The 15,659-nt window shown below is 47.8% G+C and overlaps 1 protein-coding gene across 2 annotated transcripts in view; it reads right to left on the bottom strand.

Moving 5' to 3' along the window:
• LOC119433677 (proline-rich protein 36-like) overlaps positions 1–15,301 on the bottom strand; it is a 46,538-nt gene extending 31,237 nt beyond the window's left edge. For both annotated transcript variants that reach the window (XM_049659339.1, XM_037700927.2), the window contains exons 1-3: positions 15,012–15,301; positions 8,295–9,135; positions 7,631–7,778 (exon numbers count right to left, since the gene is read on the bottom strand). In XM_049659339.1, coding sequence (XP_049515296.1) covers positions 7,631–7,778; positions 8,295–9,135; positions 15,012–15,017 — 995 coding nt within the window. In that variant the 5' untranslated portion in view covers positions 15,018–15,301. The remainder of the gene's footprint in view (positions 1–7,630; positions 7,779–8,294; positions 9,136–15,011) is intronic.
• Positions 15,302–15,659: the final 358 nt, after the last annotated feature.

Raw genomic sequence — 15,659 nt, forward strand, 5'->3', positions numbered from 1 at the left:
AAGGTGCCTGCATACTGACAAAAATGGCGCTACTTTAGTTATTTTTCAGGGGCTTTACATTGAGTGCACATTAAAGAATGTGCACTCAATCAGATCATGGTTTTGGCACGTAAAACACCAGAATGTAATTTTTTAATAATGCATTTACTTGTGCAAGGCCCACACTCCAATGCTGCAGCACGAAAATTGGGAAAAAGTTGACTCGCCATCCCGGTCCAGCTAAGCTGTTGCAAAACCACTACACCTGCTGATGGCTATCTGCAATGTTTTATTACTGTAGAGTAATGGCAGTGATAAGCGCTTTGTGGTTCCTCGGGAGCCCCAACTCTGCGTGGCCAATCCATAGCAGTGCTGCAAGGGGAGTGTCTACGGGAGCTGCAATTGGGGAGATTCAGCCAGCATGTGAATTACGGAAAGTGCACGCATTTGCCTAAACTTCCTTCTTCTGGCTTCAAACACTTTGTTGACTCTGTAAACTTATCATTTTCAACGAAGTACTGTGTAATAAATAAATAAACATTATTAAAAATGTTTGACGGCAGGAGTCAAACACAGAACCTCTAGTACAGAAGTCCGATATTGAAATCATTATGCCACGAACACATCCATTGAGAAGCGGCATAGAACTCCTTTATGAATTTCTCGCGGGCTAGTCACCAAATATGTGGTTCGGATGCTTGTCTTGTGCTTGTTTTTTATGGAAACGAATGTTGTTCTGCATGTTGTATGCGTGATTCCAAAGAATGTATGCACTTTTTGCTCCACTTTGCTGAGCGCCTTGAAGCCTGCTTCACCTCTGCCACGGGTCGGCCTGCCACTGCACTACTTCCGGCACCGGCCCACAATTTTGCTAATGGATGCAGACACGAAAAATTCCGACCAACTAGAGGCTAGCAGCTTCCCTGTAAAAGAAGCTTCACCAAGCATGAAGCACATACCCATGTTCTGGTTAACTTCTGCAAGCCGCTACAAGATCGCGCTAGTTACTGTCTTGCAGACAATGGCATCATCTATGTTGGTTTTTTTCCCTAAAACATCAATTCCCACCAACTGGCCCAAGTTTCTCTTCTAGTATGGCATCATCACCATATCCCACCGAATCGTGATCACGCAGCATAAATCCAGTGCTCTCCAGCATGTTTCAGCGGTATCGACTGTGCTGAGGCATGTTGTTTAGCGGCATCATACTTTCAGAAGCATTTTAAAAGGGCAATGGTTCCAAGAAGTGTGCACATGTATTTTTAAGGTGTGGCGTGCAGCATCGTTCAAGACAGTTGTCAAGAGCTTCAAGGTGATGGGAACTTCAAACAGTAATCGACGGCATGGAGGAAGACCAGCTTTGGGAGAATGCCAATGAGGCAAACTGCCAAACAACAAGGGCAGTGGAAGCGATGACTGAATAAGTGTGTGTTTATAGGTTGTGTTATTCTGCATTGCAGTCTGAGTGCAGTTCGAGGCTTCAGTGCATAGCCATGAGCTGCCTCATGTAAGGCCCCGTATAAAATATTCAAAAAGTGTGGGCCTTACATGAGTAAATATGGTATTACAATCCATAGCAGCATAACATTGCAATACAAATCATGCTGCATAGTGCATTGATGCACGTAAATGCCTTTTTTGGCACATGCACACCTCTGTGGTGTCCAGCTACCAATGATCCCATATCCCCTTCCGTGCAATTACTAACATGCAGTCATTCACCCTGCACAATATTATCATCCCTTCTTATAAGAACACCACAGATGTGCAACACTGATAGAATCTTTAAAAATGGACCCCCACCAAGTTGGTATAGATCTTGGGGGGCAGCCCCTCTCCCTGCCCAGCCATTCATCCTTGCCTCCAGCTCAAAAAAGACAAATCACTGCAACCACAAAGTTTATTTTCCATGCATGTTTACATTGTTGGCAAAGCATTAAGAGCTAAAGTTCACTTAAACCTAGGGTAACCCATTGGCAGCAGCCTTTTTTGGTTACTAGAGAGAGAGAGAGAGACAAAACTTTATTTTGATGAGGCACGGAGAAGCGTCGATCTCCGTGGTGGGTGGAGCCTTCAGTCCAGGGCCCCAGCGGCGGTGGCAGCACTTTCGGCTCTGGCGATAAGCTTTCGCTGATCCTCCAGTGCCGAGCTGGTCAGCACCATCTCCCACTGCTCGTGCGTTGCGTTTGGATTTGGAGAGTTATTGGGGATATTTTGGCATGCCCATGTGGTGTGGTAGAGGGTAGCTCGCTCTGTACAAAAAGGACAAAGGGGCTGATAAAGGGTGGGGTACATCGCGTGAAGGAGCGTGAGGTGAGGATAGGTGTTGGTCTGGAGTTGCCTCCAGGTCGTGGCTTCAGCTCTGGTGAGGGATGGGTGGGGTGGCGGCATCGTTCTTCTCGAAAGGCGGTAGTGCTGCAGTATATCGTAGTAAGTTTGTAGTGTGTCTGGACTTGGGTCTTCTGGCGTCTCTTGCAGTGCCCGGTTGCAGTGACCTCGGGCTATCGTGTGTGCACGATGGTTTCCGCTGACGCCTTCATGTCCCGGTGTCCAAATTATCGTGGTGCGGGGTATTTCGTTGAGGCGATGTAGAATATCGCATGCGATTTTATGTAGATGGCCGTTCGCGTAGGCTCGACATGCTGATTGACAGTCTGTAAGAATATATAGTTCTTCGTTTTGTCTCGATGCCGAGATGGCGAGGGCAATAGCGGCCTCTTCGGCTGCGGCGACGTTCTGCGTACGAACGGAGGCGGATACCAGTTCTTGCTGTCTGTGTCCAGCCACGCTGATTACCATGCCCTCTCCATTCGGGTACATGGCCGCATCTGTCCAGCGAGCAGTGGAGAGAGTGCCGTATCTCCTTTCTATTGTTAACGCTCGTGCTTTTCTCCTGCCCAAGTGATATTCCGGGTGCATGTTACGCGGAACAGGCGCCACCATTATTTGCTCGTGTAGGGACTTGCGGAGTACTTCTTGATTGTTGGTTGTCGCCACGGGGTATTGCAACCTTCGAAGTGTTGCTCTGCCTGTTCTAGTGAGGTTGAGGCGCGTGATTTGCGCATGTCGGTGTGCTTCAATTAGTTCTTCTAAGGTGTTGTGGATGCCTAGGGATAGAAGTTTCGTTGTCCCGGTGCCTGGAGGAAGGCCGAGGGCTTGTTTGTACGCTTTCCGCAGTAACACATTTATTTGGGCTTTTTCTGTTGATGTTAAGTTCAAATAAGGTGTCGTGTACGTGACTCTACTGACGATAAGGGCCTGAGTCAAGCGTAATAAGTCTTCTTCCTTCATGCCATGTCTGCGACTGGCAACTCTATTAATCATGCGAGCTACGCTGTAGGCAGTTTGTTTCAGTGCGTTTACAGTGTGGTTATTGCGACCACTATTTTGCATGGAGACACCTAATATGCGGAGTGTTTGGACTCTGGGTATAGGTTTTTGGTTTAGGTGTATTTCTATGGCCTCTCTCTCTGTGCTTTTTCTTCTTGATTTCTTTTTGAGAACAAGGAGCTCGGATTTTTCTGGGGAGCATTCCAGGTTGCACTCTTTGGCGTATTCGGTGACAGCGTCTGCCGCCGCTTGCAGGGCGTCCTGCTGTTCTCCATCCGAGCCTCGAGTTGTCCAAATGGTAATGTCATCCGCATATATTGCGTGACGAAGGTGCGGAATCTTCTCTAGATGCTCTGGGAGGTTTTTCATGGCGACGTTGAAGAGAAAAGGCGATAAGACTGATCCCTGAGGAGTGCCTCTATTTGGAACCTTTTTCTCTTTTGTTCTGAGGGTATCCACGCCTACCGTTGCCGTGCGGTCCGTTAAGAATGCTCGAATGTAGTTATAGATTCGTTCGCCGGAATTGAGTTGCGATAAGTTTTTTAGGATGGCCTCATGAGCTACGTTATCAAATGCGCCTTTAAGGTCCAGTGCGAGTATGCATTTTACATGTGTGGTGACATGGTCCAGTACTTCTTCCTTCAATTGAAGTAGTATGTCTTGAGTCGACAAATGCGGCCTGAAGCCATACATCGTGTCAGGAAAGAAACCCGTGTCATCCACGTGAGGCTTCAGGCGATTGAGCACAGCGTTTTCGAAAAGCTTCCCCAGGCACGACGTCAGGGATATGGGTCGCATGTTGGTGAGACCTGGAGGCTTGCCCGGTTTTGGTATTAGTACTATGTGCGCGTGTTTCCATTCATTTGGTAGTGTTCCCGCTTCCCAATGGGTATTAAAGAAAGTCGTTAGGGCTTCTATTGAGTTGTCGTCCAGGTTTCTCAGCATTTTGTTTGTGAGCCCATCTTGTCCGGGTGTTGTGTTTCGAGTTAGGGAGTGAAGCGCTGTCCAGACTTCCGTGATTTCAAATGGGCGATCTAGGTCTTCATTTGGCTTCCCACTATATTTTGGTATAGATGTTTGGTTCCGTGTGTGATCGCCGATGTATTTGGCCTCTAGCTCTCGCAGAATATCTTCATCCGACCCCGGTTGGTTGCGAAGTATGCGTCTGATTGTGTGCGAGGTTTGTTGCTTGCTTTTGGTTGGGTCCAGTAGGTGTTTTAGGATTGCCCACGTTTTAGACGAGCTGAGCCTTCCGCTCAGGCTGGCGCACATTTGTTGCCAGTTTTGGCGCACCAAGACAGTAGCGTATTCTTCCGCCTGTTGTGTAAGAGCAGCTATGCGCAATTTTAGTTTTCTGTTATGCTTTTGTTTGCGCCATCTTTTCAAAAGGCCTCTACGAGCGTCCCACATATGCACGAGATGTGGGTCTACCAGCGGATGTTCCGTGGTGAGTTGCATCTGCTTTGAGTGTTGCCTGATCGACTCCTTGAGCTCACTCGTCCATTGTTGCAGCGATGTGATATCCTCCTTTTCTCTATTTTGTTGAACTCTCGCTTTACGAAATGCCGCCCAATCCGTCAATAAGATCTGACTGATGTGTTCGCGTGTATGCTTGAGCGAAATGGTAACCTCCAGGATGTGGTGGTCACTACCCAGCGTTTCTTCCATATTTCTCCATGTAGCCTTTTCGTGGTTCGTGATCATGGTAAGGTCCGGACATGTGTCCCTTGATACACTATTTCCCACTCTAGTTGGAAAGTCTGGGTCTGTGAGGAGTGTGAGTGCGTGCTTTTGAATGAGCGAGTGGATGGTGTTTCCTTTCTTTGAAGTGAGGTTGTAACCCCAAGTCGGATGCATCGCGTTGAAGTCGCCTAGCACAAGCAGCGTGTTGTTTTTCGCCTCCTTGAGTGCCGATCTGATGAGGTAATCAAAATTTTCACCACACTTTTTTGGTGGGCTATATATGTTTAGGACGAAGACGCTGCGTGCCTTCCTGTCTGCCGGCAGTATTTCTATAAATACGTGGTCAATCTCACTACCATCCAGTGTGCGGTCTATTGCCGTCAGCCTGCGGGAGACAAGCACTGCTACCCTTGTATCTGTCTTTGCCATATATGTTTCATATCCGGACATGGTGGGCCTCGTACCTGTTTCCTGCAATGCGATAACCTGCGGTGGAGTTGTTGCGGTTTTTATGTATTAATGTAGTGTGGCTTTTTTTCTTGAGAAGTTTCTGCAATTCCACTGCCATGCATGGAGTTCTTGTGCGTGATTATTGCGCTTACTCGCCATCGTGAGGTAATGGTGCGTTCTCCATGGACCTATCGAGATCCTCGACGCTTGAGTTCGCTTTCGGCTTCTTTCTTTTCTTTCCTTTAACAGGAAGATTGTCCGCTAGCTGCTCGCGGAAGGCGAGAAGCTGTTCCTGAAGTTTTTCGTGGAGGAAAAGTTGAAGTTGCTGCATCTGACGCTGTTCCTGCAGCTGCAGCTGTTGTTGTAGCTTTTGCGACAGGGAAGTTTCCATCTGGTGAAACATTTCGACGGACGACGAAGTGGTATTGGGAAGGGAGTTTGATTCCGATGACAGAGAAGCGAGATGCTCCTTGCAGGTGGTCGCTACCGCCTGACTTTCCGCTACCGCCTGACTTTCCTTTTTGGTTACTAAGATTGAGACATCAATGGTCTCCTCACATCACCAGATAGAAAGGTAAGGTAACAGAATTTTGGAGAAGTTGTCATTCAGTGATTTACCACCCCACATTTGTGCAAGAACATTGTGATGATGGCTAGCATGGTGTGCCATTGTCCTCATATTTATTGAAGGCAAAACTGCCAGCAGAGTGGCAGCTGCCTGGCCTGTCACAAAAAGAAAATGCTGCTCCTTCTCAACTTCTGCCTTAGCACGGTAGATATTAGTGTTTTCCTGCCACTGCTTTTTCCAAACCATGCATCATGGATGCCCGAGTGAATTCCAATTGCTTGGACGTTTCGGCAGCCTAATGTTTCCGCACTGCTTCAGTTTGGTGATCCCGTCTAACTGAAGCACTGTCGACACTTTATGGAGAGGGAGTGAAGAGGAAGATGTATTCAGCAATGTGCCCTGTGCAGCACCCCAAGTGTAGATGTGGATGCAATCGGTACTGCAACTGGTGCAAGCCAGCATAGAGGACAATGCAATCGGTGCCATCACTAATCCAACTGAGCAAGTGAAGAGAACGACGTGTGCACAATGCAATGAAGCGCTGTAATGATGTACCCTAATTGCCAAAGTGCACTTCCACTCTTCCTGTGCGCCGCTCGATCTACTTTGTCCTCTTTGCCTTTCCAGGCTGTTTTCTATGATAAGTCACAACGTTGGGAACCCTTGAATGAACCGTATAATGCTATTGCAATTACATTACATGGTGCCACACAGAGAGAGGCAAGAACCACAAGCACCTGTTTAGTACACAATGTTTGCCTGTCTGTGTACCACACGCTGTCTCTTCGATCAACCCAGCTTTCGAGCCGCTTGTTTCTTTGCTGCAATCACTAGATGTGGAGGAGAAATTTCGGTAATTCACAGTCACGATTGACTATAGTTATCAAGCATGCCAAGTACCTCAGTTGGGTGGAAGAGTTGTTGTGGCGACTCCTTTGAAGATGTGTGCCATTTTGCACACACCTTCAACGCCACACCACTGGCAAGCGTCTTGAAAGTACACAAAAGCAATTCAAGACCTGCAGCCACAACAGGGAAGTCTTCACCAGAAGGACCCTCCCAACAGGCCAGTAACCAGGATAATGGCACGTACACACTAGCGGCAAAACGCGCGCGGCGAGCTGCCGGCGAGAAGACGCACGCCGCAAAAGCAGCCACGAAACAGATTTTGCTTGTAGCGAAAGGGATCGCTACTGGACCGATTTTTTGCGGTTTGCTGCGTGCCTGCGGATGAAGGAGACTAATGAGAGCAGCCCGCCTCTGTGACGTGTGCGCGGGAAACTGGTGTCATGCGAACATGCCCGACCGCTTGTTTCGTACTCGCGTCTGGTGTTAGCCGGAAACTCGTTTAGCACTATTGTCTGCATGCGTCAGCTCCCGGACGGAGCTGACGGATAGTTCGCAAAGGGGGGAGGAGTTTATGCTGTTACGTGACTGCCACAGCGGTGCGCCGCCGGTTGGTGTGGCCGCCCTGCCGCAGCTGCATTTTGCCGCCGGCAGCCCACCGCGCGCGTTTTGCCGCTAGTGTGTTCGTGCCATAAGGGTGTTCATTAACTTTATTTGGCCATAAGGAACTGAACTTTCTGCCATTTCTTGCTTTTTGTAGCTGTATGGACTCACATAGGAGATGTTGGCTGCCTGGGCTCCGAGCACGTATCGTCCGCTGGTGTGGTGGGCAGTGATGGCAGTAGCCGTGGTGGTTTGGGCACCGAGGGACGGGGCGGTGGGGCTCGTGATGGGGGCACAGGAGGAGTGCTTCGGTTGGGCACTGCACACAAGGGGCTCACACCACTCACATAAGGTGGCTGAGTACATGGCATAACCGGCAAAGCAAGACTCAGTAACAACAGATGAGGACATGAAAGCATCTATATTTTATAAAATCTATAAAAAGTGAAATCCTTCCCTTTCAATTATAGCACTTCCAGGCACAAAACAAGGTACAACACCTGCAGATTGATCAATTCTTGAAATAACTTGCGGATAAGAGCACCACTTCTGAACTCTATGTCAAATTCTTTATTTGAGTTTTAGAAATGAGAATATGCAACAGCAGGGCACTATCGTGGCTGCGTCTCAACCTCTTCAAATAACATTTGTTGCACTTGTCAAATTTGACATTCTGGGTCATTCTTCAAGCATTTATTTCACAAGACTATTCCAACAAAAAAATGGTGGTGCTGTAACTTTTGTTCACCAAACTTAGGGACATAGCATAGCGAAGATACAGGACTAGAGATTTCTTAGACGAATCCTACATAGAATGGCCCCGACTGACACTCACATGAAGGTCTGTCTGGCTGGGCTGCATTGGGTGCAACATTCGGTAGACTAGAGTAGACCAGCAGGCGCATTCCAGAGGGCCTGGCCGGCTTTGGAGGGCAAGCAGTAGCTGCCACAGGCAGCTCACACCGCTGCCAGCCAGGCACCACAGGATGACGCACAAGCTGTGGTGGCACATATAGGGGGGGCTCAGGAAGCTTGGGCTTCGCCTTGGGTGAAGAACCCTCAGGAGACTTAAGGGGGCGTAGTGGTGCTTGCTCGCTCCTCAGTCGTGATGATACAACATTCCCTTGGCGACCGGCTTCTAGCGGCTTCGATGATAAGGAAATGGGTGTCACGTAGTCCTCCTCTTCAGACAGAGAGGAAGCATCACAGCACAGGCTCTCAGAGGCAGGGCTCTTATCCACCGCAACCAGATGCAATGCCTGGGGTAAGGGGGAGTCCTCACAGCTGAGGTTACTTGATGAGACTTCTGCAGAAACAATCTCTGGTGATGGAGACAGCAGCTCCGTTTGCTGCACTGTGGCCACTCTGCAATGCTCAAAGGACGCTCTCCTGGTGGACACCCCACCCACCCGAGGCAGGCTTCCCGACAAGCTGCTCTGGCCAGCAGGGCTGGGGGGCTCAGCACATGGCTCCTTGGCAGGGCCAAGAGACAACTTGCGGTTGTTGGATGGCTTTGGTGCAAGGCTGGGACGAGGTATCCGCACCTCAGTTGGGCCTTCTCGCTTCTTGAGACTGGCAACATGCGGCATGCATCTGGCATCCTTGTCACTAAACAGCTCACGGAGAGTCTGGACGTTGGACCTTGGAGCAGCCAAGGCTTTGCCCCCTTGCTCATCCTGAAGCGCAGAATAAAAACAGACAGGATAAACATTACAAACAAAAGTGCTACCTGTGGTGAAGAAATTCCACAGTAAAGTGCTTCAGGGAATTCAGACCAAACAAAGGTGTTTTGGTTCTACAAGTTTACAGAGAAGTCCACGCAAAGGCTCATCAGGTACCTTACACAGCCTACTTTTACACGTGTTGGCAGATTTTCCCCCTTCAAAAAAACCTTGGCAAAAGAGCCCAAGATCTCTTGCAAGTCTTTGTCAGTAATGAATGTATCAATTTTGAAAATGACACCAGCCCTCATGTGACGTTCATGCACAATGAAAGAATGCACCTGTATGTGTCCAAATATCTGAATGGCTTTCAATGTACCCAGCATGGCTTACATGGACATGTCAACAAAAAGAATGTTCTCCCTGGGGTTAAATTTGCACCTATTTGACTTGTCCAGGGGCAAGTTTCCCTAGGTGGAGTTTGACGATCTGGTTTTTTGGAAGCTGGGGTTCTGGTTGTCATCAATGGGTGCATACACTATTGCGAATTTTTGCTGAAGCAATTTGGTGGTGATTTACTCACTAAAATTTGCGCTTTTATGACGTTTTCATTCCTGCCTCAGATCCTCAACAATGGCGAAGTTGTTGTCAGAGGCTATGCTTTCAAAGTCAGTGGAAGAGTGTATAGCCTGGCACCTATTGCGATGATCCTCACAGCTGCACTCTGCAGAAGTTCACTTAGTCTTGTCAATATGTGCTGGAAGCCAGAGATGGTGTGACCTCATCCTTTGTGTCAGATGATTTCCTGTCCTAAAGGCTTTATACCGTGTTTTCTATATAAGCAAAACATTACTCGCAGCTCTTCTTCATTCTCAGCATAAGCAACATGGCAGCAAGTACCATACTAAAGGTTCCTACACACTTCCCAACCCTTGATCTAAAGCTCCATAAGTTGTGCACATCACAAAAGAGAGCAGAGAGGCAACTGAAGGGAAATTGGCATCCATTTCTACAGATGGTTTGCTTTCAACAGGCTATATTCTGCTGTACGCATACAAATTATCAGGACACTAAAGTCACAATGAACAGAATTTTGTGTGGAGTTGTGTGTGGAGTGTGTCTGTTGTAAAGAATATGGAAGATTAGTAAATAGCTTTGGCCGCATGCCTCAGCCCTTCAAGAGTTTTAGACTGTTGCTTGCTGGTTTCGCCCTTCGAGCCAGCGGATGCCTACCCACTTGGAAGATCAAATAGAATACCTTTCTCCCTTCCACCTCCTACTCTACAGACACATCATTTGGGTTAAAAAAAATTGTGTATGGCCATAACCTCCATTCATTGGTTCTGTGCTCCTGGACCTGATGGCATAACCAGCAGTAGTAATTGGTTGTTTATTGAAATAAATTAAGGGAGAGGAAGGGAGGCAAATTACAGCTGACTGAACTGTACTGTGCAGCACAGTCTGCTGACGCCTGAACAGTGGTCAGCAGTGGAGGCATGGAGGTAATAGGACAGGCAGAGAGGATAATCTAAAGAAAGGAACTATTTATTCAGAGTGATTGAATGCTTTCCAGCAGGGGAGACAAAGCAGCCTTCTATGGTTACTGACTACAACTGGGAAAAATGAAAAAAAATGTCTTTATCATAAAGAATGGTCTGGGTTGTACCACTGCTGAAGCCTGGTAAAGACAGGGCAGACCGTCTCTTCGATTGGCATGCCTGACTTTGTGCATAGCAAAACTGATGGAGAAGCTTACCTGTGTTCAGCTGACATGGTAGTACGTAAGGAAATGCCAGTAAATGGAAAAGAAAACCAGAAAATACAAGAGGAAGACAAAGACAAAAGGTGCTGTACTGCAGACAACCCAACTGCACACTAACAACTGCAAGTTGTTAAATTGTTTCTGCCCTAAGGCATACAGAAAGTCAGTGCTCACGTGAGCCAACTAAAGATTTGGCCGACTGTAACTCAGTGACACCTCTGTGTTCGCTGCTGCGGTGTATCCAGGGAACAACAAAAGTCAAGTTACAAAGCAAACCCGTACGAGATTCTTCAGAAGGAAAGCTTTGCAGCTGAAGAAAAATTTATCCTGGTCCAAGGATTTAACCCGAGACCAAGGCCTTCACAGGCCAGCCGCTCTACAATCTGAGCAAATTAACCTTTTCATGAACCTTCCCCACTTTACAGACTTCCACAGCACTGATTAGTCATAACAGAAGTAGTGCCAACTTTTCATCTTCGCTTTTGCCCTCTTTCCAAACAGCAGCTGCAGCATCATCTAGGTCAGGGATTTTCAAACTTTCTGGCCTTGGGACCTGCCTTCCAAGAGTGCCGCAGAACCTCCCTCAACTTCTTTTTCCCACCGATGTGCTTATCGTCGGCCTCACAATGATTGTTGCGATAAATTAATCTTTCTCGTGAAGACTACTAAAGTGCAGAAGTGGTGGTTTTAATTGTTAAATTAAAGCTTTAATGTAAAAAGTGCGCAGCTTGCACTAGTGGTGCAAGGCTGGTGTAAACTGCGGAGCTGGTGATCAACCTAGCTTCTTCCAGGTTTTACTAGGTTTGGCTAAGTTTTGCTAGGAAATGCTAAGCGCTGCTAGGCATGGTATTCCGAATCGGCTCGCCGCCGAAGTGCAGGTTCTCGCTTGGCTGCGCAGCGCGCTTCAAGATGAGCGGCTTCTCGGGTGTCCGGATCTTCTTTGGTCGTCCCATTTCAAGGCTACATGCACTCGCCACAGAGTCAATGAGAGCTGTGCCGCCATCGCGTGGGCTCCGAGCTTTATCTCCTCGGTGACGTCATGGCCAAGCTGCACCTCCACATTTGTCGGGGCGTGGCTGATCCAAACCTGCTGAGCTGCTGCCAACGTTTGCGCTGCTGCCAGCGCAAACGCGGGAAACGGGGAAACGCGGGCGGTGTCGGCAGCAGCTCTGCCCGTTGCCTCGTTGGTGCTGCTACAATTTCTTTCTCTCTCTATCTCGCTCTCATTTTACCTTTCCCTCTCTCGAGCATTTCAAGTGCCGTGCATACGCTCTCCTTCCCTCTCCTTAACGTCCCATGTCAAGGCAACATATGCACGGCACGGAGAAGAGGCGAGGCACACGCCACTCCGCAAGGTGGTTGCTAGGCAATGCAGTGACGTCATAGCTCGGCGAGGTTTTGCGGCAGCAGGCGGCACTTTTTACGGTAAGCTAGAACAGCTTCGCTGTTAAAATCCACCCACGGGTGTATGGAGTCGGATTCGTTCTGGCAGCTCGTTAAACCCTAAAATACCATTCACAGAACCCAGTTGGGGAACCCCTGGTCCAGACTGTTTACAGGGAAGCTCCGGCTGAAAGCACCAAACCCTCGCACCTGTCACGAGTGTGGAGCTAAGTGCACACTGCCGCTTTCACTCTGTACTTCTTCACATGCGAAACAGGATAAGGTTGTCTTTTATTGTTTATTCAGAACATGAAGCTCCCTTTCATCAACCCCGTAACTCAGAGAATGCTTGATGTATTCTGCTTTTAGTAAGACCTGCCGCGATGTGCCATGAAACCAATGCACCGATCAGTGTACACAAAAGACATGTGGACATTCAACATGGCACTCACTGTCACATTATTACAGCTATCAATGAAACGTGTAGGATAAATGGTGGTCGAGGTCAACAATGAATGGCATAACTTCAGTTATTCTAGGGACATTATGCTGTGGAGTATTGTGGCACTACGTAGCATGCACTCGGTGTATATATAAGCAGTTTCTCAAGATTTCATTGCACACATCTTTTACTGGCTTTGATTTTGGCATGATTAGACATGACACATAAGAGGCATCAGACAAGATGACACGAACTAGTGCAAACGCTAAGTATAACTTGCTATTACAAGAAAAAACAAATTACCTGGGTGCTTGGCATGTTGCACACATGCATTCTCACACCTTTGCCTTCTTTGTTAGATTGTTGACTGCAGGTGGTATTTTTTTCATAGACTCGACAAACTGCCTAAATCATCTTGCTTGATGCCAGGCATAAGAGCAATGAGATGCCATGCTTTTCTGTCCTCATCCACTGAGGTATCCCCATCTTCCACGCATCCAAGAGAGTCAAGTCATACACAGTGCCCTTTTCATTTGGGCATTGGAATCTTTTGCGAACTGCCATCTCTGCATCTTCCTTCTGATGCCTGTGGAATTTCTATCACGACAACGGAGGATGTCCCATGTTTTTAGAACTGCATCGTGTTGTATACTCAAGAGCACAGTAGATGTTACACAGCTTCTGCTCCTGGTTCCAGCCTTTGAAGATCTGCTGGTTCTAATCCTCTGCCCATTTCTGAAGATGGTCCTTCAAGGTCATTTTTGCGCCTTGCTGCCAACTAACAGAACAGAGCCCTTCTGAACGCATATGAGTAGGCAATGTAGGGGAAGCCACTCGTACAACTAAATCTCACACTATTTCATTAAACTTAAATATAATTTAATGAACTTCAGGAGCATTTTTGGTGGACAACGCTTACAACGAGATCTCTCCTTTGAAACTCGAACTCATCACAATTCCATGCTTTCCCGCACAACTCGTGATGTAGTTTCCCCATTCGTAAGCAAATGTAACACAAGCTATTCTATGGGAACTAACAGCCATGAAAGACAAGCGTCTGCAACTTCCTCTCGAGAGATGAAGTGACTGCAGCGAATGGTGGGTTCTCGGAAACCGCACAGGAAGAGTCCTAATTGAGTCCAATTGAGTGGCGCCCAAAGCCTGCGTGAACATTTGCCCCGTGTGCACAATGACCTTCCCATTTCTGGGTGCTCTGCCTCCTATCTTATGACGAAGAAAACCCTAGTACTAGTGTACGCTGCTTGTCACTATATACCGTAATTCATATTGTGCACAAGTCTCTCTAGCTAAGAAAAAAAGTATCAAATGTCTTGTTACAACACCTATGGCAAAATGTTATGCAGTGTGTGTGTGTGTGTATATATATATATATATATATATATATATATATATATATATATATATACAACACACATGTACATATAATTATTATTATTTAAAAAGAAAACCTCATGACAATTATATCTTACTTTTCTTGAGCACGATAGATAGTAAAGCGTATAACGCTCAACAAAAACACACCACCAGGCCGCGAAGCATATTTAGCGTGGCTGGACCTCCCGCAGTCCGATTATTCTCGTCGGGAAACCCACGCGATTTTCCTCATGCGTCGCACGCGTGCACGTATTCGTCCCTCTTACTCATCGGAGCGATAGGCAACTCGACATGAGCATAGGACAGGAAAAACAAAACGCGGCAGCTCTGGCGGATATGCTACGGACGCGCGTTTCCGCTCGGCATCCGCTGATAAACGTTCTGACCGGCGCAGGAAAAGGAAAAGACAATGCCGGTCAGCGAGGCTGAGCGGACTGAGCAAAGCATCCAGAAAAGCACCACCCACCTCGCCAGTGGCTGGGCGGCCTTCGCTTGGCCAGCAGTATGGAGCAATTAATTTTTGCTCTTTAGCCGTTTAATCGGGCGCGGAGGGTGGAGGCGCGCACGCAGGCGAAACTTCCCAAGTTTGCGCCGCCAAGTCCCAGCAAGTGTAGTCACGATTGGTGGTCAGCACAGTAATGGAGGAAACCCGTATACCACAATCTGACAGCATACACATCGGTACATATATCACATTCCCATTTACTATCACACGGCGCAACTGGAGAGAGCGACGACGGGTTATGGAGAGGAGGACCAAGCAGCTGCAAGCGGCTCCTTTGACTTTTTAAAGCGATTAAAGATGGAATGTGTAAGTGTCACACTACCAGCATTGTCCCAGAGATCCAGCACCTCCGCAAATACGACATGACGCAAGGTAAATAACAAGTGACTCATGAGCTAACTCACCCTCATAGGCAGCTAACAAGCACTGCACCTTCCGTAGACGAAGACAAGCGACAACGAAGTTCAAAACGCCACGGTTTCAGTGCTGACGCTACTTTTCCAGCTCGCGAATCCACAACTGTAAGTGAAACTTGCAGATACAACGCTCAAAGTGTACCGCCCGCATAACACGCGCGCACACGAACTGTCGACAGATGACACACGGACACGCATTCACGCATCAACAACTGCAGCCAGTCCGACAAGAGCCTACAAGAGCATATCCGAACGCTCTCACCATAGCCTCCTCTACACTCTAGTAGTTCTCACCAATGCATTGCTCTCACTTATTCTTCCCTCTGCTCCGTCAATTTTTTCACTTTCCCAATAAATACCTCAGTTTACGGGCATGGTTAGAGTCACGTCAACTCTCTTTTACTCTTCCATCAAAAAAAAAAAAAAAAAAACGCGGCAGCATCGTGCTGCAAAAGTTGTCCGTGCTCTATCATACGTATATACGTATAGGATGATGTCATGGGTAGAGGTCGAGTGGGCCGAACGGCGCTCTGCCGCTGAGGCGCCGCGTGTGGAAAAATAGTGCGAGGGCGCTGCGAGCGAACTGGATTGGGGCGGAGGCGCGCTCCGCGGCATATTCAACGTACTTTCGCTGCG

This window comes from Dermacentor silvarum, chromosome 11 (assembly GCF_013339745.2).
Source record: "Dermacentor silvarum isolate Dsil-2018 chromosome 11, BIME_Dsil_1.4, whole genome shotgun sequence".
NCBI classification, from domain to species: Eukaryota; Metazoa; Arthropoda; class Arachnida; order Ixodida; family Ixodidae; genus Dermacentor; species Dermacentor silvarum.